Source organism: Dipteris shenzhenensis, chromosome 6 (genome assembly GCF_047967505.1).
Source record: "Dipteris shenzhenensis isolate YYH24624 ecotype China chromosome 6, Dip_SZ_1.0, whole genome shotgun sequence".
In the NCBI taxonomy this organism is placed as follows: domain Eukaryota; kingdom Viridiplantae; phylum Streptophyta; class Polypodiopsida; order Gleicheniales; family Dipteridaceae; genus Dipteris; species Dipteris shenzhenensis.
The window spans coordinates 8,863,535-8,888,317 of record NC_141601.1 but is presented as its reverse complement, the minus strand read 5'-3'; the positions used below and the strand labels follow the sequence as shown (position 1 = coordinate 8,888,317).

Below are 24,783 nucleotides of genomic sequence, written 5' to 3'. Positions count from 1 at the left end.
AAAGACCACCCAAAGAGGTTGGCTGATGAGACCCTCGCTACTGTTCGCTCTAGGTATCCTAACCCCCCCAATCGCCAGTTCACAGATAAATGGGCCAAGTCAAAGCTTGTTACGATACTTAGCAATAAAAGATCTTCCCTTAAGAGGCAGGCACTAGCGGAGCTTGCCAGACTTGAGGCAGGTCAACCTCCAAGGGGCCCGCCCGACACCGCTCAGAAGCGTGAGTGGAAGAAGGCAATGAAGTCAGCGAGGGAGGAGCCCAGTCTGCAGCACGTGGAGGCACGGAGGATCCAGATGGAGGAGTATGGGAGCGCGCATTTTGGAGCAGGGGGTGTTGAATCATGGGAGGCCCAATTTGTAAGTATCGATCTCAAATTATATTGCTTATGTAGTTTATTAGGAGGTTGGTTGTTTCTTTGTACTAATCCCTCCACAAAGTGTATCGCGGTCATGCAGCTTGAGATCGTGGGCAGATACCCTACTCCAGTGGAGACAGCCTACCACCGCCACCATCGCAGAGGAGATACATGGAGGCACTTCTATGATGACGGGTTGATTACCGAGGAGCAGTATACCCGAGCGACTGGACATGCCCCCGAGGTATTTGAAAGTAATTAAATATTGCCAAAATTATAAATAAAGATTTGATTTTTCATACATTGATATATGTTGTCCCTTGTTTACAAGGCGCCCCTGCACAAGACGACGAGGAAGACGAGGAAGGAGGCGCAGAAGGGAGCGCAGAAGGCAGCGCATCAGGGAGCGTGGAAGGCAGCGAGGATTAGTCGTAGAAGTAGTGCTACTATTCTTTTTTGTACTTAAAGCCATTGGCTTGGCTTCGTGCCTCTTGTATATAGACTCCTCTTATTTTTTGTACTTGAAGCCACATGACATGGCTTAGCTTCCTTATTTTTTGTACTTGGAGCCACATGACGTGGCTTAGCTTCGTGCTATATGTATATACAAGCACTTTTTGAGCTTTCAATTTTATTGCGTTTTGGAGTTGTAAAATTTTATTTGGAATTGTAATTAAAATGAGGTTGGCTGTAAGAATTGAATTACAGAATGTGGATATGAGATTCTTGTAACTATATAGCATACACAACATACACAGTATTCTGTAAAATTTTTTTTTTTTTTAAAGGCACGTCTATCGGCGCGTTTACAAGCGCGTTTATATTCGCGTTTGTCTGTTCGATATGCGTCTATACGTGCGTCTATCAAAGCGTTTATTTGTGCGTCTATTTACGCGTGTATGAGCGCGTCTATACGCGCGTAAGTCTCATATATAGACGCGCTAATAGACGCGGGTCTCCTGACGCGCAAATAGACGCGCCCGTAAGTTTTTTATTTAGTTCATGAAACGCGTCTGTGCGCGCGTCTATGGGTGCTTTGTCTTGTTGTGTATTTCCGCATAAGCTCCTTTTCTATTTCCGATGCTTATGCTTAAGCATAAGCATAAGCATAAGCTCATGCTTATGCTCATGCATGAGCATGAGCTTATGCTTAAGTTTCCGCATAAGCTTATGCTTATGCATGAGCTTATATGGAAATAGAGAATGAGAGAAGCATAAGCTCATTCTCTATTTCCGCATAAGCTTATGCTTATGCTTCTCTCATTCCCCCTCATCTCTTTCCCCTTCTCTATTTCCCCCTTCTCTCATTCTCTATTTCCACATAAGCATAAGCATGAGCTTATTCTCTCTAACTCTTATTCTCTATTTCCCTTTTCTTCCTCTTCTCTTTCCTTTCCCTCTTCTTTCCTTTCCATCTTCTTTCCCTCTTTCCTTTCCCTCTTTTTTCCTTTCCCTCTTCTTTGTTCTTGCCTATGCCTATGCCTATGCCTATGCTTATGTTTGTTTTTTTGTTTTCTGTTTTCGTGTTTGTGTCTATGTTAGACATGGGATCACATCGCTCATCCGACGAGTACGGACAGCCTCGCAGGAGGAGAGCTGATGATCTGTATGCTCCAGAGGACTTTGATTCCTCTCAGGCGACTATCCCGAGGACTACCCCTGGTCCGACTCCTCTCGGACCTAGCACTACGACTACCCCTGGTCCGACTCCTCTTCCACATAGCACTGCGACTACCCCTCGGGGAACTCCTTTGCTAGCCACGCATGGCTTTGTCGGGAGTCCCGACGAGTTTGTAGCACAGATGAGATGAGGAGGTAGCGATATTCTTCTCTCTACTCTCTCAAAGGACCTCAGCAATTCCTTCCCCTACACCGACGGGTGGATGTACTGCCCAGCCATCCCCTCGCGCCCCTTTGACTGCGGGATCATCACCTGCGCATGCCTCTCACAAGGGAAGGAAGAGTAGGATGGGTGGCTCATGTTGTGTTGACTCGGGAGATGTAGACGAGTCAGCACACTCACGCTCCTTTAGGTCTCCACTTGGTCCGGAGACACAGTATCAGTCAGGTCCCTTTCCCTCTCCTACTCCCACTGCTACTCCTCGCTCCAGAAGCGCTCGCACTGCTTCCACTCCTTCAGACTCTACTACCGTCAGTCCCGCTTACTCATCAGGGGATCTCTCCTATCAAATCACATCTGCCGGAGAGATAATAGAAGATAAAAAGGGCAAAGCAGTGATGGCTGCCATGAGGAGGTTGATGAGTCATCACTTCAAGAGCGGCATAAATACCGATTGGCAGTATCAAGATGCCCAAAAGAAGCAGGCGGTGATCGATGAGTTAAAACAAAGATACCCTAATCAGTCAAATGTGGAGTTTAATGACGATTATATGCGAGAGCGCATGGGTTTGGTCCTGAAGCATCGTAGATCAACCTTGCATACTTCCATTACAAAGGGGTTGGCTAAACCTAGCTGGGCAGACAAATCTGATTGGAAGTACTTCAAGAAGCAACATAGGGACCATCCCGAAATGTTCGAGGGTCAGAGGAGGGTTGCGAAGACACGGCTGGATGTCGTAGGTACTTCGCACTTTGGTGCAGGCGGACGGTATGCGTTCGAGGCAACCGTGGTAAGTCTACTTCTTCTCATTTAATGTATTGTTCTTGAGAGTGTTCTCAACGGAAGCAAGAACCGAAGAAGGAGAGAGAGAGATAGAGAGCCACACAAGTTTGGTGGGTGTAGAACCACCCTAATCTTCTTTTTCATTCATTTATATGTGTGTTTTAGTATTGTACATAACTGGGGTTAAGGCACAGTGACCTTTAACCCCACAACCTCCCACTTAAAGGACAATGTGCCTTTAAGGGAGAACAACTAGTGAGCATACTATCCAATGCCCATCAATACACGACAATACTCAAACCGCTGACTAGGTAGACTCTTCGTCAGCATATCTGTAGGGTTATCATCTGTATGAACCTTGACAAGCTCTATGCGCTTGTCCTCAAGTACCTCCCTGATGAAATGGTACCTGACCTCAATGTGTTTGGTCTTTGCATGAAAGACCGGATTCCGTGCTAGCTGAATAGACTCATGGAATCACTATGCAATGTCGGTACACCTGTATGAATCCCCAAATCTCCCACTAGCAGATCTAGCCATATAGCCTCCTTGTAACCCTCTATGGCTGCAACATACTCAGCCTCTGTGGTAGACAAAGCCACGCACTTCTGTGCACGAGACATCCACGACACTGCACCACCTGCAAAGGTGAACACATAACCAGAAGTGGATCTCCTACTATCCACATGCCCTGCATAGTCTGAATCTGTGTACCCAAGTACACGCATGTCTCCTTTACCAAAGCAAATGCACCTCCTTGGTACCCTTCATGTACCTCATGATGCACTTAACTGCCTCCCAATGCCTCTTTCCTGGATTACCCATATACCGGCTAACAACTCCCACTGCAAATGCAATGTCTGGTCTAGTAGCTATCATAGCATACATAAGACTCCCAACTGCTGATGCATAAGGAACCTTGGCCATCATGGCCCTATCCATAGACTTCCGTCTAATCTCCTCGGCCAACAAGCTACCCACAACATCATCAAATTTCAGTACTCCACCAGGTGCAGAGTTACTGACAGCTGTACGGAAGGTATCCCATGAGGATGGCAACAAGCAGGATGCAGCCTTAAATGTGCAAAGGGGCAGATCACAGTTCAGGGGGAAGTCCCAAGAAAGAGGGAAGTCTCGTAGCAAATCTAGGGCACAGAACATTGAGTGTTACCACTGTGGCAAGAAGGGCCATATGAAAAAGGATTGCTACAAGCTGAAAAGAGAGCAAAAGGATAAGAAAAAGAATGCAAATTGGGGTGCAAATCAAAAGGAAGAGAGTCCAAGGGAGGACAAAGGAAAAGTGAAGATCGAGGAGGTCAATGCAGTCACACATGATAGTGACAATGATGTTCTCTTCATGTCTAGTTTATCTACAGAGTTGCTTACCACTTCAGATGATGCATATTCCCAGGATTGGATTTTGGATTCTGGTGCTTCATTCCATGTTACTCCCCATAGGGAATGGTTCTCCACTTATGACAGTGGAAAGACAGGTTGTGTGCATCTTGGAAATGACTATGCATGTGACATAGTGGGAGCAGGTGACATAGAGTTTTCTTTTGCAAATGGGTTTGCATTTGTTTTGAAACATGTGAGACATGTGCCTAAGCTGACCAAGAGTCTTATTTCAGTGGGTCAGCTAGATGATGCTGGTTTTCACACCACTTTTGGCTTTCAAAGTTGGAAAATTCAAAAGGGCTCTATGCTTTTGGCCAGGGGTGCCAAGTGTGGGACTTTGTATCCCTTACATGTATCAGGGGTATTTGATCATGTTGTTGCAATAACCGAGCAGCCAAGCACTTCTTTGTGGCATTGCAGGTTGGGGCACATGAGCCAGAATGGAATGAAACTCTTATGCCATTTGGGTTATGTACCGCATTTGAGTTTCTCTAATTTTGAATTTTGTGAGCATTGTCTCTATGGAAAGCAGACTAAATCAGCCCATAAAAGAAGGGGAAAGAAAGAGTTTGAAAAGCTTGATTTGGTGCATTCAAACGTATGTGGTCCCATGCCTACACGGTCATTAGGCGGGGCTGAATACTATGTGACATTCATTGATGATGCAACTAGGAAAGTGTGGGCTTATGCTATAGCTTGGAAGAGTGATGTGTTCCAGGTATTTCAGAAATGGCTGGCCTTGGTTGAGATTCAGTTAGGTAGAACGCTTAAATGCCTACGGACTGACAATGGTGGAGAGTATCTCTCTCATGACTTTCAGCATTTCTGTGATACTCGTGGGATTAAGAGGGAGCTTACATCCCCTCGTACTCCAGAGCAAAATCTAGTTGCAGAAAAGATGAACCGTACCATTCAAGAAAGGTTGCAATGCATGCTTTCCAATGCAAGTCTTTCTGGTGGTTTTTGGGCTGAGGCAATGAAGACTGCAGTGCATGTGATCAATAGATCACCTAGTAAGAGTTTGGATGGTGGTATTCCTGAAGAGGCATGGAGTGGAAAGAAGCCCTCTTACTCTCATTTGCATATATTTGGGTGTGAGGCATATGCACATGTGCCAAAAGAGCTTCGAAAGAAGCTAGATCCTAAGTCTAGGAAATGCATCTTTCTGGGTTATGGTGAAAGTGGAGAGATGGGCTATCGTCTCTGGGATCCAGAAGCAAAGAAGATCATATGCAGCCATGATGTGGTCTTCAATGAGAAGAAGATGCATAAGGCACCCATGAGGGATGTGGAAATGAGGAGAATCACTTTCCAGGATGTGAATCCACCTGCATATGTTGATAGACAGCAAGCTGTCCATGCACCAAATGTGCAAGAAATGGTGCCACCAAGTACTCCCACAGGTATACAATCAAGGGTAGATGATGGATCATCTAGTGGTGGAAATGATGAGCCAAATGTGGCTGATATGCAGGTGGGACAGCAAGCTGAAATGCCATTAAGAAGATCATCTAGAGTGTCTAGACCGCCTGATAGGTTTGTTCCAGGGGTAGACTATGTGATGCTTACTGATTGCGGGGAGCCTTCTTGCTACAAAGAGGCTATGATGCGTGAGGATCAACGCAAGTGGGAGTATGCTATATGCAATCAGAGATGAGTTCACTTATGAAGAATAAGACTTGGGACTTGGTTTCTTTGCCACATGGAAAGAAAGCATTGCCATGTAAATGGGTCTACAAAATGAAGGTCACAGGTGATGATGTGCCTAGGTACAAGGCCCGATTGGTTGCTAAAGGGTTCAAGCAAGAGAAGGGTGTGGACTTTAATGAGATATTCTCTCCGGTTGTGAAGATGACCACACTTAGATGCATGCTTGGACTAGTGGCAGTAGAAGATATGGAGCTTATGCAAATGGATGTCAAGACAGCTTTCTTGCATGGGGATTTGCATGAGGAAATTTACATGGTGCAGCCGGAAGGCTTTGAAGAAAAGGGCAAAGAGCATTTAGTTTGCAAGCTGAAAAAGAGTCTCTATGGTCTTAAGCAAGCACCTAGAGAATGGTATAAGAAGTTTGATGCTTTCATTCGGTCCCAAGGTTTTAGAAGGAGTGAAATTGATCACTGCCTCTTCACTAAAAGGGCTAAGGATAGTAGCCTGATAATCCTGGCACTATATGTGGATGATATGCTATTGGCTAGCAAGAATACTTATGAGCTAGATGCATTAAAGGCCAAGTTGCATGAGGCCTTTGATATGAAGGATTTGGGACTTGCAGGTCATATTCTTGGTATGCACATCACGCGTGATCGGAGTAGGAAACTCCTTTGGCTTTCACAAAAAGAGTATGTTACAAAAGTATTGCAGCGTTTCAATATGGAGGGGGGGAAGGCAGTGAGTACTCCATTGCCTCCATATGTGAAACTGAGTCATACAGATAGTCCCAAATCAGATGAGGAGAGGGCCATGATGGCCAAGGTTCCTTATGCATCAGCAGTTGGGAGTCTTATGTATGACTCAGTTTCACATATGGAGGCAATGGAGTACTCACTGCCTTCCCCCCCTCCATATTGAAACGCTGCAATACTTTTGTAACATACTCTTTTTGTGAAAGCCAAAGGAGTTTCCTACTCCGATCACGCGTGATGCGCATACCAAGAATATGACCTGCAAGTCCCAAATCCTTCATATCAAAGGCCTCATGCAACTTGGCCTTTAATGCATCTAGCTCATAAGTATTCTTGCTAGCCAATAGCATATCATCCACATATAGTGCCAGGATTATCAGGCTACTATCCTTAGCCCTTTTAGTGAAGAGGCAGTGATCAATTTCACTCCTTCTAAAACCTTGGGACCGAATGAAAGCATCAAACTTCTGATACCATTCTCTAGGTGCTTGCTTAAGACCATAGAGACTCTTGATGGCAATGAACATAAGAGAAATATTGCCTTAGTCTCCGCATCAAAATTCATTTTCTAAGCCTGAAGCTGGCTGAAAATAATATTGAATTCATTCAAGTGAGAAGCAATGGAGACCCCTTCCTTCATCTGCAGCTCAAACAACCTCTTCAGGAGGTAAACTTTATTAGAGGTAGTTTCCTTCTCATAAGTGGCACACAGTTTCTTCCACAAATCTTCCGTAGTCTGCTCATTTAGCTCATTTACTACTGTGAAATAAACTGACTCTGCAAGATGAAGTCTAATAGTAGACTTTGCTAATGCATCCAACTCATTCCAATCATCCTCAGACATATCCGCAGGCTTAGCTTCAATCCGTGCCAAGGGTTTAATCTGCTTCTTTTGAATAAGCACATCCCTTATTTGTTCTTTCCACAAAGAAAAGTTTGTCCCATCAAACTTTTTAATGCTGAAAAACTCCTTTTCAGACGTGGAAGAGGATGCCATGATGCAAATGAAACAAAATCCCAAATGCTAGTGCCTGCAAGAGAGAATCACACCAAATACCAGGTGCACCCAAATGTGTATGTCACAATAGAGTGAAATATCACCAAAACTCAAAGCTCAAAGCATCAAAAGATGCATCTGATTCATGTGCATATACTATGCATCCATATGAGCAAATCTGGCCCAAAAGAAAATGCCAATAAGTGCCAAATGACTCAAGCATAAACACCGTCCACTGGCATATGCATCAATTATATCTCATCCAAGAGAGCATAGCACTATCAGTGCATCACCAACAATGTGTCAAAGCTGCCCCTCAGCATAAAATAGCATCCATGTGCAAAGCGTCCATAAAAAATAGCATCCCACAAGGCAATTTGGGCCTATCAGCGCACATAACAAGGACCGCAATGCATCCAAATGGCCTATAAATCATCCATTGCAACCCAATGCATACCACGAATGAGCGCACACTGCTCAAATTGCAACCAGAGTGATCTGCATAAGGTATGCTCAAGAAATCATAGTCCCACGGTAATGAGCGCTACTGAAAATAGAACCTGAGATGCCTCAAAACATGGGCGCCATTGCATAATCGGACTCAGCAAGAAAATCTGCAAATATCTCTCTTCTGCTAGAACTCCAAAATCCCAACCGATGAGTGAGAAATGGGAGTCAATACTTATCCACTGCCATGTGGCATAAATCTAAGGTTTCAAAACCTTAGAATGAAAAATGCATAACAGAGAGACGAAATCGAATACACAGAGATTTATAACTCTGAAAATCCTTCACCGAATCGCGCAAGAACTGACAGGTAGGGGTTTTTGGGCGTCCGGAACGCAATGGGACAGACGGTTTTGGAAACCGTGGTCTCAATCACTGGGTCCAACACACGGACTGAAAAACGTTTTTGGAAACAGAGCTGTTTGTAAACTCCACCGGAGTGCGAATGATGAGCAACATAGAAGTTTTAGGACCTCCTGAGTCCACCGGAACTAACAGATCTGCAAATGGTTGCTCCAAACTTGAGTTCCAACACCCGGGCAAAAAACGCAGGAACTGACACAGTGAGTCAGAAATCCAATGAAATGATCCCAGATTCAAGAATGAAGGTGTTTCCAAGCTCCTGAAGTAAAGTGGACACCAAAAGCAAGCAATAGTTGCCTCTACAAGTCAATACGGAGTCTCTGTCATCGAACGGAACAGGGAAAAGCTCAAAAAACGACTTTTTCTTTGAAAGCTCTTAACAGGCTCTCAAAACCACTTCGCAAAGCCAAAGTGACTTTTCCAAAGATTCCTCCAAGGTCTCTGCACACTCGGATGCAAGTAAAGTCACCCACAAAGCTTCCCACAGAGCTTCTCCTTCCTCCCACAGAGCTGCTGAGCTTCCAGCATTCACGCACGCTCAGCTAGATCACTCGGGCTCTGATACCAGTTGAGAGTGCTCTCAACGGAAGCAAGAACGGAAGAAGGAGAGAGAGAGACAGAGAGCCACACAAGTTTGGTGGGAGCAGAACCACCCTAATCTTCTTTTTCATTCATTTATATGTGTGTTTGAGTATTGTACATAACTGGGGTTAAGGCACAGTGACCTTTAACCCCACAATTCTATTTGTTTTACTTACATATTACATGCACTTTAGCTAACTCTAACTCTCGTAAATTGGATCCACAGCAAGCTGCGATGGGTCGTCTTCCTTCAGATGCAGAGACGCGACGCACATTTCGAATAGGAACAAAGCCGTGGTTCATTGAGGAAGAGGCAATGGGAGCGACGGTCGATTGGGCTGAGGTGGCTGCTCGCACGGTATAAGTTTACTCCTACTTGTAATCTCACTTTTTAATTTAAGTTCCAATCTAATTTTTTATTTATATGGTTCACTCTTAGGGTCAAAGCTCAAGCATCCCATCATCGGAGGCGAGCGATCAACAGGGCCAAGGATCGGACGCAGGTGGCGAGAATGAGGGAGAAGATGCAGGTGTCGAGGACCAAGGAACAGGCCAACAAGACAAAGATGATTCGGATTCAGATGAGTAGTAGTGGTAGTAGCATTTTGTATATCCGCTCGTTTGAGCAATTTTGTATCGCCCTTTCGACAGGGTAATTTTGTTACAAACACTGTTGTATATGTCCGACATGTATATGCATTTGTTACTCATCATTTCACAAGAACAATTTTGTATCACCCTGCAAGCAAGGGAAATTTTGTTATAAAAAACTTTCTTTTGTAATTACAAAAAAAAAAAAAGGATTAGTGGGGCTAAACAGGGCCAAAAGAAAGCCCTGTTTAGCCCCACTAACCCTTTTTTTTTACATCTGTTAATCGTCGCTATATAGCGACGTTTACCAGTGTCGCTATATAGCGACGATTAACGGTGTCGCTATATAGCGACGTTTGCCAGTGTCGCTATATAGCGATGCTTTGTAGCGACGGTCCTTTTCTGACGCTTTTAGTGACACTTATAGCGACGTTTGCGCCCGTGAAAAAAAAAATTAATGTAAAAAGCGTCGGTATTTTTGTCAGAAAATGGCCTATGCCTTGTAGTGTTTTCCTTGGTTTAGAACTATAATAACTCCAATAACCAATGCGGTCGTTGTAAGGAAACTTCAAAATAGGAGTATATTCGCCTTGGTTTAGAACTATAATAACTCCAATACAGCATAATGGTTTAGAACTATAATAACTCTAATAACCAGTGCGGTGGTTGTAAGGAAACTATCATAAATTGCAAATGTCTACATTTTCCTTAGCTTGGAACTAAAATCGCTCCAAGAACATGTGCAGTGGTTGAGAAATTGTTGCACAAGGAGTAATACGACTAAAATATCTCCAAAATAAGACTATTTTCCTTGGTTTAGAACTAAAATAGCTCTAATATCTAGCACAATGGTTGCGGATTTGAAATCTTGAGGAGTCCCCTTTAGAGATTGGCATGCCATGGTAGTCTTCATGCCAATGTGGTGGTCTCTCCATGCCAAACATTATTGCTTGAACTAGCACGATCGTCAGTGCAACAAAAGATTGAGTTGTGCAACGATAGATGGTGAAGCTGCACAATGACAAGTGGCAAGGCAAAAGTTTTGTGCTGTAGTCAAGCCAACATGGTTATGCTCGAACAAGCACAGTGGTCAGCACAACAAAGGATTGTGTTGCGCATTGACAGATGGCGAAGCTACAAAATGACAGATGGCAAGGTTGCGTGATGTAGTTAGACCAGAGGCAGAGCAACAGTCTTTATGCTCATGAGTAAATACATATAGTTCCATGTGTCGAGCTCTGTGCTATTGACAATGATAAGATTGTGTCTCATTATTATGCTAATGCGGCAATCTTGATGTCGAGAAAAACTTTCGGGTGCGGGTCCACGCAAAATTTAAAATCTCATGGGTCCACCAATGCATTGCGTCATGGCCCCAAAATGGCCTCGAAAATAGTTTTGCGATTGGCTACACCCAAGAAAACATTGACCCTTGAGAAACTCAATTGCATAGAGGCTATTGCTAGACATTGACTCATTATCAAGAAGAGAACTAATGCTAAGGCAAACATGTGTTTGCCTTGGCATTCTAGACATTGTTTCATTGTTTATAACGTCCACCTCATCATTTCTCGGTGCAAGGATAGCTTTTTCTTTAAAATATTCTAAAACGTTTTGTATGTTTGAGAGTGATGGATATGGCAATTCAATCAATTCTATGATGTTTTTGAAGTTGATGATCATTGATTTTGGGAGTTTTATTAATTTTTTTTCTCCAATTTGAAGGCTTCCATCTCCAACAAAAGCAACAAGGAGCAGAATGAATCATTATCATTGATACTATGTCCAAGATTTGTTTGAACACGCATATTGTGTGTCAATTGAAGAACGTTTACATGACTCCAAAAGCTTGACTTCACCAAACATGCATTTACAATATCTTGACGTGATCCCTTGCATACAACTGGTAATATCTAACAAAAGTCACCTCCTAAAAGGATTACTTAATTTCCAAATGGCTTATTAGATTCTGAACTGCAACCCACAATGACATTCAAAGTTCGTTCTAGTGCTTCAAATGCATGTCTATGTGTCATGGGTGCTTAATCCCAAACAATCAAAGAGGCATTCTTTATGAGTTTTGCTAGATGGCTATTTTTAGATATCTTGCAAGTGGAGCTCTCATCTGGATTTAAAGGTAGTTTTAATCGAGAATGTGCAGTACAACCACCAGGCAAGAGTAATGCAGCAAGACCTGAAGATCCAACACCTTGAAAGTGTGAAAGCACGCATTTATAGACAAATTTTTTTCCAATGCCTCCAGGTCCATCTAAGGAGAAGACACCGCCTTGCTCTAATTTGTTTGCTGCATCTACAACAATATCAAATGCCCTTTGTTGATCTAAATTAAGTGATGCACATATTTTGTGTGTGTGTAAGGATAACTCGTCCTTATTATAACAAAGTTTCTCAATCATCAAATTGTTATTCGTTCCATTTGCAATGCTTTCATCAGGAAGTGGTAGATCAGGATAGTCATTAAGGATATTATCACTTGCTTGCAATATTCTTTGGAGATCTAATAAAGCACTATTGAGAGCCATCTCTTCAATATCTCTAACATTAACATAATATCTTTGTTGTTGCAACCTATAAATGAAATCCTCAGAAAAGACAGGCTCGTATAGATTCCATAAATTTATCCTTTGGATGTTTGGGTTCGTAGAAGAGCAATATTGTAGCAAACAATTGCCGAAGGTGTTGCCTTGACTGAACTTGAGAAGGCTCATGTAGACATTCATGCCACTCTTCATCATATTCTAGTAATCCCTTGACTGCACATGCCTCTTTGAAGGTGTTATACAAAACACCTTCAAATGTTCGTAGATATTCAAAAGAAGTGGCTCCTATACAATATTTTAGCAAAATATTAGATATTAATATAAATACTTTAATTAAGATGAAGGAAATTATTTTTTAAATTGCATAGGATGCGTCAATTTTATGAGCAAAAACCTATGAGTAGGTTTATCTAAGCGTGTTTTTCAAGAGATTTAAAAATTTGTATTTCTTTAGGAAACATGATTTTTACACTTTTATCTTCACTAGAACTAGATCCCTTTGTTATAAAAATATGCAGACTAGTCACTCATTCAGTTTTACATAACATAAATTTTTAAATTCATAGACACCCCTTTGTACCCCTATTATTACCTTAAAAAGTGTTGAAAAATAATTCCTTTAAGAAACATCCCTCATAATCAATATCAATGTAATATTGTTATACATATATAATTACTTATTAAACACATTTATATCAACATAACAAGAGCTTTCCAGTGTTTTTATAGCATAAATAAGAAGATATTTACGGATATGAATTACTATAAATAAGTATTAACTTGGGCTTATATATCACTCTCATAAAATACATGTAATATTTAAGAGTATATATGCAAGAACTTTGAAAATATAACCTCATATATGTGCTCAAATGGGGTTTTTTGATCAATTTGAGTGGTTGAATGATTATATTTGGACATTGGATGTGAAATATATGTCACTTTTAAAAGTGTTGTCCAAGGTAGTTTTGCCATTGAAACTACCTTAGAAGAGATGTAAGTCCCACTGCATTTACCATAATATCTTCATTCATTGATCTTATTCTCTTTGGTTGCTTTTGTGCATCTACCCATCAAATATGTTTGTCATTTTGTATTCATGGAATGTTGCATCCTTGATCTTATCATAATCAAAGTCGAATACCAAATAATCCTTCATTGATCTCATCCTTGCTTTTGATACAATCGTAGGAGAATTTGCATTAACTGTGGCCATAGAGTATCAAGAGCCTTGAAACTCCTCTACTCCTGAGAGAACATCACTCATCCATGCACCTTCCATGGATTTCATAACTCCACATCTAGGAGGGTTAAATAGGGCCTGTGTTAGTAAAGGTACTCTGAGAGTGTCAAGAACCTTGAAACTCATCTACTCTTGAGAGAAGATCACTCATTAATGCAACTTTCATGGATTTCATAAGTCTAGGGTTTGATACAATTCTAGGGCCATTTTTAGTAAATTCACTTTGAGAGTGTCGAGATCCTTGAAATCGGGGGGAGGGGGGGGGTCACTATGTGTAAACCCTATATATCACATGTGTTTGAGGCCTATTTGTAAAACCCCTTATCTATAAATCTATCCAAAATAAAACAAACTCTTTTTCTATTCAATCTATGAATACCCACTTTACATGATAACTTTTGTATGTGAAAAGTCCATAGAAAAGGATTTTAAAACATCTTTTGTTGAACCTATGTGCTATGTTTACATATATATGAGTTAGCCCCCCCCTCCCCCCCCCCCTTGAGCCTTGAAACTCCTCTACTCTTGAGAGAACAACACTCATTAATGCACCTTCCATCGGTTTCATAACTTCACAACTTGGAGGGTTTGATACAATATTAGGGCCATTTGTACTAAATATACTCTGAGAGTGTCGAGAGCCTTGAAACTTCTCCGCTCATGAGACAACATTGCTCATTGACACATCTTGCATGGTTTTCATAGTTCCACAACCAAGTTTATCAATGTCCATGAACTATCCATGTCTGAATGGACAAATCTAGCATATTCTTTAAGTCCTTTGATATTGTAGTATACCTTTTATTTATTACTAGAAACCACATGTCTCTTTCTAATCTTCAAAACTTGCATGCTCCATCTCAAATCCTTACCTACCTCATACTAGGGACCATCCAATGAGGTACTGTTAACATCCATACCATCATCAACAACTTCTGTGCAAATGACCACTGTTCCACTTGCTCAAATCCCAATACAAGACCTTCTGCTATGTTCTTATTTGCAAATGATATCATTTGCAAAATATCTCCCACTCTAAAATCCAAAGATATACACTTTGACATGTATTGGAAAACTCTCATCTCTGTCCCTTGCAATAAATGATTTTTTGGAAGTATTATAGAGCATAACATTTCCAAGTATTTCCATATCTCCACATTTATGCTTTAGCTCAATATGTGCACTAAGAATATTTGATACAATAACAGCCACCTTATCTTGGCCAAGTCTTTTAAAGTAACAAATAGAATTTGAATCACTATCATGGATTGTAAAAAATGCAACTACTTCTCTTTTGCAACATAATATCACCTCCATCCCACTAATAAAATTTGTAGCCATCTCCTTTGTGACCTTCCTTTGTAAGCAACCCTGTAGCAAATTACAAAGAAGATTAGTCTATTTTTAATAATCTACTTATTAATTATAATTTTTTATTAAATTACTTTTTTTTAGTTTAAATTGCATGTTGGTATAAATTTATGAGGCTTGGGTTTCCAATAAAGGGTTTAGGGTTAATCAAATGTGATTTACAATTTAAATTCAATGTTATAGTTTTTAGGGTAATCCATGACAATATAAAGAAAAGCACAAGGAAAGAGGAGAAAGATAGGAAAAGGGGAGAGAAACATAGAGGAGTAGGAATGAAAGGAAGGATAGATGAATAGCCTCAATGCGCTTCCCATCAATCTCAATCTTGTCGGTGCCGACCCCTAAAGCTCTTGTGTTAGTCCCAATCCCATTGAGCCCCTTGACCTCATCGCTCCATGGTGATCATATGTATGTGTTGGATTGAAAGATGAGAGTGTAAAAGGATTGTTTACGTTTAGAGAGGGATATGTGACAGGTAAGGTGGCATGACTGCTATGAAATGAATGGTCCCGATGCACCCCCACCTTGGTCTCAACCCTATCGTCCAGACTGGCCCCTTGAGATCTCATGTTGATCCCAACTACATCAAGGCCCTGGCCACAATGCACCCACATTGCTCTTGACCCTATCTATGCTAGCCCCAATGCGCCTACATCGCTCTTCACCCTAGCCCCACGAGCTCCCAATCTCGGCCCAAGAACACCCATCACTGCTCACCAAGCCCCTCACCAATGACAACCGTATGTATGTGTTGGAGTGAAAGAAGAGAGTCTAAAAAGAGTGTTTATATTTAAACAGGGGTTTAAAAAATATGATAGTTTATGTTTAGGTAAAATTATCACTATATATTTAGAAGAATCCTTCATAATCACTTCTTACTTAGAAGATCCAAGAGGAATGAGCTTGTGCTGGAGGTGAAAGAGGTGAAATCCAAGAAGATGAAGAAGATCATGCAATACTTCCATAATCACAGGTAAGAAAGTTTCCACCTTCTTCCAGCTTTTATTTTGTCTTTTAATTTCATTAAGGGAACTAGAAGAGGAAGAGAGGAAGGGGGAAGGAAAAAAGAGAGAGGTAGGCATGCAGAAAAGGGGGAGGGAAGGGAGCAGAGGAAGTATGGAGGAGGGGGAGGGAAGGGAACGGAGGAAGTAAGAAGGATAGAGGAGGGGGGAGGCAAGGGAAAGGAGGAAGGAGGGAGGAGGGGAGGAGGAAGCTCCTCAAAGGAGGGGGGAGCCCTCCTCAAAGCTCCACCCCTTATCCATGGTGGCACGGCCATACCATGACCATGGCCATGCCATGCAGGAGGGGAAGCCCTCCTCTTGAGGGCTTCCCCCCCTCCGACATGACACAATTGTGGCCGCAAGCCCTCATCTTGAGGGCTTTCCCTCCTCTTACATGGCACCGTCATGGCTACAACCATACCATGGAGGAGGGGGAGCTCCTCAGCATAAAATAGCATCTGTGTGCTAAACGTCTACCAACAAATCATCCCACAAGGAAATCTAGGCCTATCAGCACATCCAACAAGGATCAAAATGCATCCAAATGGCCTCTAAAGCATCCATTGCAACCCAATGCAAACTATGAATGAGTGCACATGGCTCAGACTACAACCAGAGCGATCTCCATAAGATATGTCCCAAAAATCACGACCCCACGACATTGACCGTTACTGAAAGTAGTACCTGAGATGGCTCAAAACATGGAATCGCACTCAGCAAGACAATCTGTATATATCTCCCTTCTGTTGGGACTCCAAAATCCCAACCGATGAATGGGAAGCGAGGAGTCAACCCTTTCAATTGACCAGAAATAAAACCTTAAGAAAGAAACCTTAGCAGATAAAGTCACATGGCAACTATGTAGAACATGTGAAGAAAATCCAAACAAAGGAGAAAACGTCAACACAGAGTTTTGGAATTTCTTGAATACTCCACTAAATCACACAGAAATTTGCAAAGATTAGTTTTAGCCCGTCTCCGAATCACCAAAACAGCCAAAGTCAGAAATGGTGGCCTAAGCGAGCGGGTCCAACAAACGAGCATCCGGACGTAGGAAGATTAGGGTGTTCTGCACCCACCAAAACTTGTGTGGCTCTCTTCTGGCTCTCCCTCTCTATCACCCTCTTCTGTTCTATTTACATTGAGAGCACAGTGGCCTTTAACCCCCACATGAATGTATGCGATCCCATGTAAGTTCTTACCTTCCTCCTTAATTTGGGTATTCATGTCACAATCGCTACAATTGCAAAATGCATGATCCTCATTATTTTAATGATGTTCCTTTGTAGTACAAAAAGTAAAGTGCATTATGGTCATTTGGATGGCATTTTTGTGTGGAACACATTGCTCGAAGGAGAGTCACATATGATTGTGGAGTCATGGCTAACTTTGTACAAGATAGCCGAGCAAACCAATCTTCTCTCCTCGTAGGTAGATTATTGTGGGGCTATACATGACATCTCTGAAGTTGCTTTTAGATAATTAAGTATTTTCATTCTTGATGTGAAATGGTTTAAAACTATCTACAACGGTCCCAATGCTAGGAAAGAGAGCCGGGGTTTCTTTGCCATTGACTCCATGAGACCCTAAATCGATGAAAGTGATACTTTTGTTCTTCACGAGAATTTTGAATAGGTACATACTAATGAGCTAATTAAAATCTCATGCCTTCATTTCCAAAGAATTATTGGTAGATATACTTAAGCATAAATTAATATAATTGAATATTATGGCATTTAATTTGCATCTTGAACGTAGGTAATCTTTCATCCAGATCATTTTGACCCAAGATGGTGGTATGTGGTCCAAGTTGCTCATCGAAGAAAATAGATTTTTGAAGATAGGTATGTGGACAAGGAGATGCCGCCAATAGATCTGATGGATCTAGGGAAGAGGATGAAGATGATGATATGGACCAAGAAGAAGGTGGCAATAATGACATTATAATGGAGGAAGGTGGAGATCACAACATTGGGGAAGAAGAGGGTGAACTATAGGCTCAAGTCATACGCAGACATACAATAGACGATGATGATATAGGTGATCGATTTTCCATAAACTTAGAGAAAGGCTTGTTTGGTGCACAAGACTTGGCTCAAGATGAAGCCATTGATGTAAATGCTACTAATTGATTATTTTGCCATCGACGAGGCTTCCTATCTTTATCCCTCTCATTTTGATAGTGGCATTTTGTACGTTTGTCTGTCAATTTCAACATAAATATATGAGTATTTTGATCTCAATTTTCGTGTATATAATGTTATATTTTTAATCTTTCAAATGCCCAAACTTGTAGCCAAAAACTATTTTGGGTCTTCTTGAAAACGACGTTCTAGAATTCCATTGGTATGGAAAACATTTACCATAGTTGGTGTTTATACCAACACCTAACCTGCCCGCCAACAGTACTCTTGATTCTTACACCCACACCCACACTTGCAAAGCATCGATAGCCAAGCGTTGGTAAGCTACCCCGTGTTATAGTGCCCTTACAACTTACACAAGCAATAAACAAATACTATTTTAGTTTAAGCTTTCAAGATTGCTTGCTAGAATGACCTAATAGGCCTTCCTTCTTTTCTTTTCCTTTTTTGATCTCTTGTGCTTGGCTAGAGAACCAAGCGGGAGATAAACATTTGTAGCTTATATAACCTAAATTATTCATACGAATAAGTATTGTACAAATAAACTTTAATAAGTGGATGTCATGGCAAAATGTGACGTTGCATTAGAAACAAAGGGAGCTCATTTTGGAGCCTTTTAGGGTTTAGAAAAATAGGCTCTCAACCAATCGGAAGAGGGCCAACGTAATGTTGAAAAAATACCAAAAACCATGTAAAAAGATTAAATAAGTCATTTAAAATCTTTTTCTTTTATTATGTCAAACATACGTGAGCTTTAAAAGATGATTTTGTGTACAAAATCTGATGAATCTGACATCGCCATCGTATTTGAAGCAGGCCAAAACCCCTAAATCGACCCTGGAGACACCGAAAACTGATGCTCGGAGGTCTGAAAAAGGGCCACGGTTGATTTGGGGGTTTCCCCAAATCGACCCTAGAGACACCAAAAACCGATGCTCGGAGGCCCGAAAAAGCTGGCCCTTTTTCGATGCTGGCCTTTTTTCGGGCCTCCGAGCATCGATTTTCCCCCAAATCGACCCTGGAGACACCGAAAATCGACGCTCGGAGGCCCGAAAAAGGGCCAGAGTTGATTTAGGGGTTTTGGCCTGCTCTAGATGTGCTGGTGATGATTTTGGCGCTGGCGATGTCAGAATCATCACATTCTGCACAGAAAATTAAGGATCTTATATATGCATTAAATGTGAAGCCTAAGTACTAAACTGACGTTTTTGCAGTAAGTATCCGTATTTTATGGCATTTCCCATATTTTGAGTGCAATAAAAATAGGTAAATAGTGAATTTCTTAGAGGGCCCCAAAATGAGTTCCTTTCTATACTAATGCTAAGATCTTTCGCCGGATTTTTAATATGTATTATGCGGCCAATTTTTCGAATCACAAATTTGAATTTTTCTACTTAAATTTAAAATATGCTTGAGAGGTGGAAATAGACTTTAGAGTTCCTAATGCATGTTTTAGATCTTAAACAATTGTATGTAGATAATTATAGCAAACATTAAGAGTGTTCTCATCACCGTTGGTAATGATAATACGCGTCATGTCTTTGGGGGGTCACATGTGTCATTTGTATATAGGTTATAATAAACATCATGGTCTTGTTATTTGTACTCTAGGTCATTTTGACATAGAGACTAGATATATTGTCCACATGCACCAAATTTTGGGAGTCTTCGGAAGTCGGAGGAGCTACCAGATTGAAGGGATGAAGGTAGCATGCTACAGAGCCGACAGTGTTGATCGATGAAGCCTTCCCTATAGGGTTTAGGGTTTAGGGTAAAAGTGGAGATAAGAGATGATGATGAAAATTAGCTGAACCAAGTCTTCGACACTTAATCAAGGTGCTTGATGAGTTCAACTTGATGATCAAAACTTGAACCAAGCTTTGACGAAGCTCGTTGAAGGTGCTTGTGTCTCCTGTTCCATTTTCATCTTCAGCTTAGGAGATTCCGGCAATCGGATGGCGTTATAGATCCATGCACCCACAATGGCTCCAACCACCGGGCCGCCTACGTAAACATACAGCCACTTGAAGTTCCTTGCTACCACTGCTGGTCCGATCGACCTCGCCGGATTCATCGAAGCTCCGCTCAACGGCCTGCACAATTAGTACTCCACAATCTCAATTCCATGTCGATTGCACCTCTTGTACAATCATCCCACATACAAAACATGCTATTTGAACCAGTTTCAGTCGTGTCGATGCAAAACGCGCTATTACAACCAGTATAATCAGTCTGGTTACCCTGCATACACTCCATTTAGGGCGACCGTCGCCCCTATTGCGATCCCTGCAAACTCTCCCACCTGCCCAGCTCAAAAACACAATGCGATCAGTAAGCTCTGGATCAGTATCGATGCTTGCATTCGTAGCAAGCTCATGCAGATTAGTAAGCTCTGAATCAGTATAGATGTTTGCAGCCAGAGCAATCTCATTAGTAAGCGCTACCCCAGCATTGCAGGCTGTGCAATGTATCAATGGAACTATCAACTCAACAAGTGCAGAAAGATGAAGCAAAGAATGGAAATTGTTCATTTACCGCACGAAAATCGCTGGCAACCCCCGAGATGACGAACATGAGGATGAAGGTGATAATGGCTTCCACCACGAAAGATTGCAGCGCGCCGTCTGGAGGCTGGCTGACGGCCAGCCCTACTGCTTTTGCGTCGTGGAGGATGAAGCGAAGTGTCAAGGATGCGAAGGCGGAGCCTGAAACCTGAGCGATCACGTAGGGCAGCACCTGTCCAAAACAGATATCGAGATTACAGCCTACTGCACCTTCTACAATTGAAATGCTCTCTCTCCGTCTCTCTCTTTCCCTCAATCTCTCAAGACTGCGATTCTTCACTCTTCTACTGATTTATCAATGCAGGGTTGATCGAATTGCTTTCCCTCAATCTCTCAAGACTGCGATTCTTCACTCTTCTACTGATTTATCAATGCAGGGTTGATCGAATTGCTTGCCTCTATCCATGGAAACCTCCCCACTGTAGCGAATGCAAGTGTCACCGCCGGATTTATATGCGCTCCGGAGATGTGTCCCGTTGCGTAGATCATAATCATCACGGCGACTCCAAAGCTCGTTGCAATCGCTACATGGGCAATGTCCCCGCCGTGCAGCCGATCCACGATTATGGACCCGCACCCCGCAAGCACCAGGAAAAATGTCGCAACGAGCTCAGCTATCATCTGCCAAGAAGCTTTCGATTGTCACTACCATGTCGGAAACGTGCTTTTTGTCGTGCATTATATTCTGACTTCACCTTCTGAATTAGAGTTGGTTTAGCGACAACGGCCTCCATAGACGCGCTCATCATTTTGCCCGAGTTGCCTGACTCCATTATTACGGGAGAGTCCATTTTCATGGGCTCGAGCTCAAACGCGGAGTTCTTTGACTGATTCATTGGATTCTTAATCGTCGAGTGACTCTGGTCGAATTCAACAAAGTCGAATCGCACCTTGCCGGGAGGCATGCCAGCTGCTAGCAAGTCAAAGGAATCCTGCGATTTGTTTCTGATTTCTTCATGCCTTTTGGGTTCCATCTTCACCTGCAGAATATAGCTCGGTTCAACGTACACTAGTGGAGCACACCGACGGAGCCCTTCAATTGGCAATCACCAGGCAAGCATAACCTGAGGAGCAAGCGCTGCCAAGCAACCACGCAATCTGGGTCATGATTGAAGCATTTCGGAACTCATTTCTTAGCTCAACCATATTGCAATCTCTGTCATGATTCAGGCATTTCAGCTACTTTCTTCACTTCAGAGTGCATATTCGACGAACATAGGCAGAAATTATGGCGATATAAACAACACATGAGCCACGCAATCTCAGTCATGAAAGAAACTCTCGTCGAGAAGGAAATCTGGCGCATGGTAACAAGAAATTGTGAAATTAAACATGGAATTTCATTGACAAAGCAAGCTAATGTTCACCAGAGAGTGCGCATTTGACAAGTATAATCAGAGGGTATGGAGCTAAGACATCCAGGCAGGTGCAATCTCTAGGAGCGTGTCCGCCTCAAATTTTCTCACTGGAATATTGCAAATGCTACCTCGGCAGGGCTGTTGCACAAGAGCAACCAGCTTCGATCTCTTGGAGTGCGAAACTGATATAACCTACTGTCGGGAGTGCTTATAAAATATGTAAGCCGTCCCACCTGGCCGATCACAAAATCATTGATAATTGCAGTGAATTAGCTTCTTTGTAAATAAAATTGCCTGAGCCGAGCCGAGAATCAAGACACAAAAGAGAATATGGATCTCGTCTATACATGCCAAGGCGAGGAATCGAGCTCCACGTTTAATCCGATGCCTGTCACGTTGATGTTCACTTGTATCGCTATCCCGGAAGAGGCTATTATACGTAACTGTTCCTGGCCGGCAAACGGTGTGACTCTTACGTTCCTACTTTAAGCTTGATTTCTTCGTGTAAGTGCTAAAGCTATCATCTTCGCCCGCTCTAAACATTGTATGGTATGGAACGTATCCTAAGATTATGCATGGAGAGTTGCGTTGATAGTCTTTTTTACTGCCATGCCGGTAGAAAATATTTTTAAATGCACAGATGAAGTGATTAAAATAATCGAAGTTCCAACTCCTTGTCTTCTTTTTCTTTAGCATAGCTATAGCATAATTAAGCGCATTGTCGCTATCTTTCCATGAGCACTCCACCAGGGTCCAGCTGCGAGCATCCGAGGAGCATAGCTTGAATACAAAATTTACTGTGCTTGAATCGCCTACTTTCAGGACAAAAGAACTTACATCATGCTCTGATTCCTTTGTCGCCGGCCAGCACTTGCAAGATGAGCATCATCCGTTACCTAGTGGAAATAGTGAAAAAGTTAGTAGTGGAAAGTTGTACATCTAAAAGCGATGATATTGCATCGGAGATCATCGTCGTCGGCACTTGGCATGTGGGGATAGCATATAACGAGGAACTGAGAAAAGAGAGACAGCTCTTGTCCTGACGGAACCACTGCGGGCCGTCTTGAGCATCTTCGTGCTCAGTTAACTTTCTAGGTGCAAACAGCAAGCGAAATTATTTTGTCATTTGAAATGCGCTCTTGAGCTTTTGGGCGCGTGCAGGTAAACGCAACACCTTGAAATAATCGCCGGAGCAGGGGATTCAATCGGTAGAGCTTTTGGAATCAGCCGCACCTTCGCAAGAATGAACTCATGCGGTCCAAGAACTGATGAGCCACATGACAAATTTCGTTTGGCCGCCAGCACGTCGATAAATTGAGCATAAAGATGCTAAGGTGAAATGGGTTTTTTGGCCCTGCAACGGTCCTAAGGGATGTCCTACAAGGTCTGCAACGGTCCTAAGGGATGTCCTACCTACAAGGGTCCTAAGGGATGTCAGGTTAGTAAGTTTCTCATTAGGTCCATAGTTTTGAAGTTAGATCATTTGGTTAATTTGATTTTGGTTAGTAGCTCAAGAGCTTCATGTGTTTAGGGTTTAAGTTTTTGTTTGCTTGTGGAGGTGCTAAATGTTATTGTCTTTTGTTATGGGGATCCTCATGGTTTTGTCTTTTGTTAGGTATTTCTTTCGAAAGATAGAGGCTTTCTTTGTCTCTTTTATGAGACCACCTTTGTACTACTCTTTCCAAAATAGGAAAGTCCCCACTTTTATTTAATGGTCCATCCACCACACCCCTCTTTTCTCTCCTCTCTTTCACTCATCCTGCTTTCCCCCATAATCCTTCTCCTTCACTTGCTTTTTCTCTTTTCCTTTCCTTCAAATTTACACCTATCATTTCCTTTTTACAAGTTATTGGAAACATTCATGGAGCTACTTTACACTTAGACTTATAATGACACTCACTTAGACTTATAATGACACTCCGAAAGGCAGGGCCTTAGTGGCATCTCCACCTTGTTTTTTTTAACTCTCACACACTACACTCGGGCAGCTTTGATCCCTGAGAAATTTTGAATGCATGCGAGGAAGGCGATTGTCCTACCGCTTAGAAATTACTGACCCATGGTACTTTCTAATAAAGGGCCAACAAGAGCATGGTCGATAAGTGGGCACCAGGTGCAATAGTAAGCCAAATCTGTGGCACAAGCACAATGTGATCTGGATGCATGGCATAGCTGGCAATGACATACATTGGAAGGACATAATTTTTTAGTAGCAAGGCAATGTTGATAGTGCAGGCTATGTGGTACATGAGCACAGGATGCACGCCTTTTTTGTGTGACACACCACACAACATGGGTGTATGAAGGCAATAGCAGCGGCTTAGATGACTCCTATTCTTGAGATGGAATATGTGAAGATCTAATGGTCGAGATCATACCTCACGCAACCACTAACCTTGACGGGTCGCCTAAGGCGAGTCTTAAGAATTTGAGTTTCAATCCACATGGTCATTATAACGGCACATGCTTACTATCACCATGTCTTTACTAATGGAAACATTTTAGGTTTAGCTCAACTCATTCTGATAGTTTGTGTTGAGTTTTTAAGTTTATCTTCCATTTTAAACCATACTAGGGATCTCATAATATTTTAACACAATCTTTGATTTTGGAAAAAATTAACAGAGCCTCTTAATCTTGCATTTTCATATATTTTGGCTTAATCTTAGGAACCTTTGTTGGCCACCATTTACTCCCTCTTTTGTTACCACCTCACCC

The 24,783-nt window shown here is 42.1% G+C and overlaps 1 protein-coding gene across 1 annotated transcript; it reads right to left on the bottom strand.

The window, feature by feature from the left end:
- Positions 1-20,004: 20,004 nt before the first annotated feature.
- On the bottom strand, positions 20,005-24,517 carry LOC147900740 (aquaporin NIP1-1-like). Its single transcript, XM_087375727.1, has 8 exons — positions 24,461-24,517; positions 22,413-22,514; positions 22,194-22,298; positions 21,403-21,687; positions 21,104-21,328; positions 20,679-20,879; positions 20,384-20,445; positions 20,005-20,236 (listed from the first exon to the last, which is right to left on the bottom strand). The coding sequence occupies exons 1-8, from the start codon at positions 24,515-24,517 to the stop codon at positions 20,005-20,007; spliced, it is 1,269 nt and encodes a 422-aa protein (XP_087231853.1).
- Between the last annotated feature and the right edge of the window lie 266 nt (positions 24,518-24,783).

What these genes read in the sequence shown, in the direction of transcription:
- LOC147900740 (XM_087375727.1), bottom strand. Translation starts at nt 24,517, where the DNA reads ATGACCATGTGGATTGAAACTCAAATTCTTAAGACTCGCCTTAGGCGA. An exon ending in TCGATTCCTCGCCTTGGCAT is followed by an intron (nt 22,299 to 22,412) that starts GTATAGACGAGA and finishes GTGATCGGCCAG; the next exon opens with GTGGGACGGCTTACATATTT. An exon ending in TGTGCAACAGCCCTGCCGAG is followed by an intron (nt 21,688 to 22,193) that starts GTAGCATTTGCA and finishes TATATTCTGCAG; the next exon opens with GTGAAGATGGAACCCAAAAG.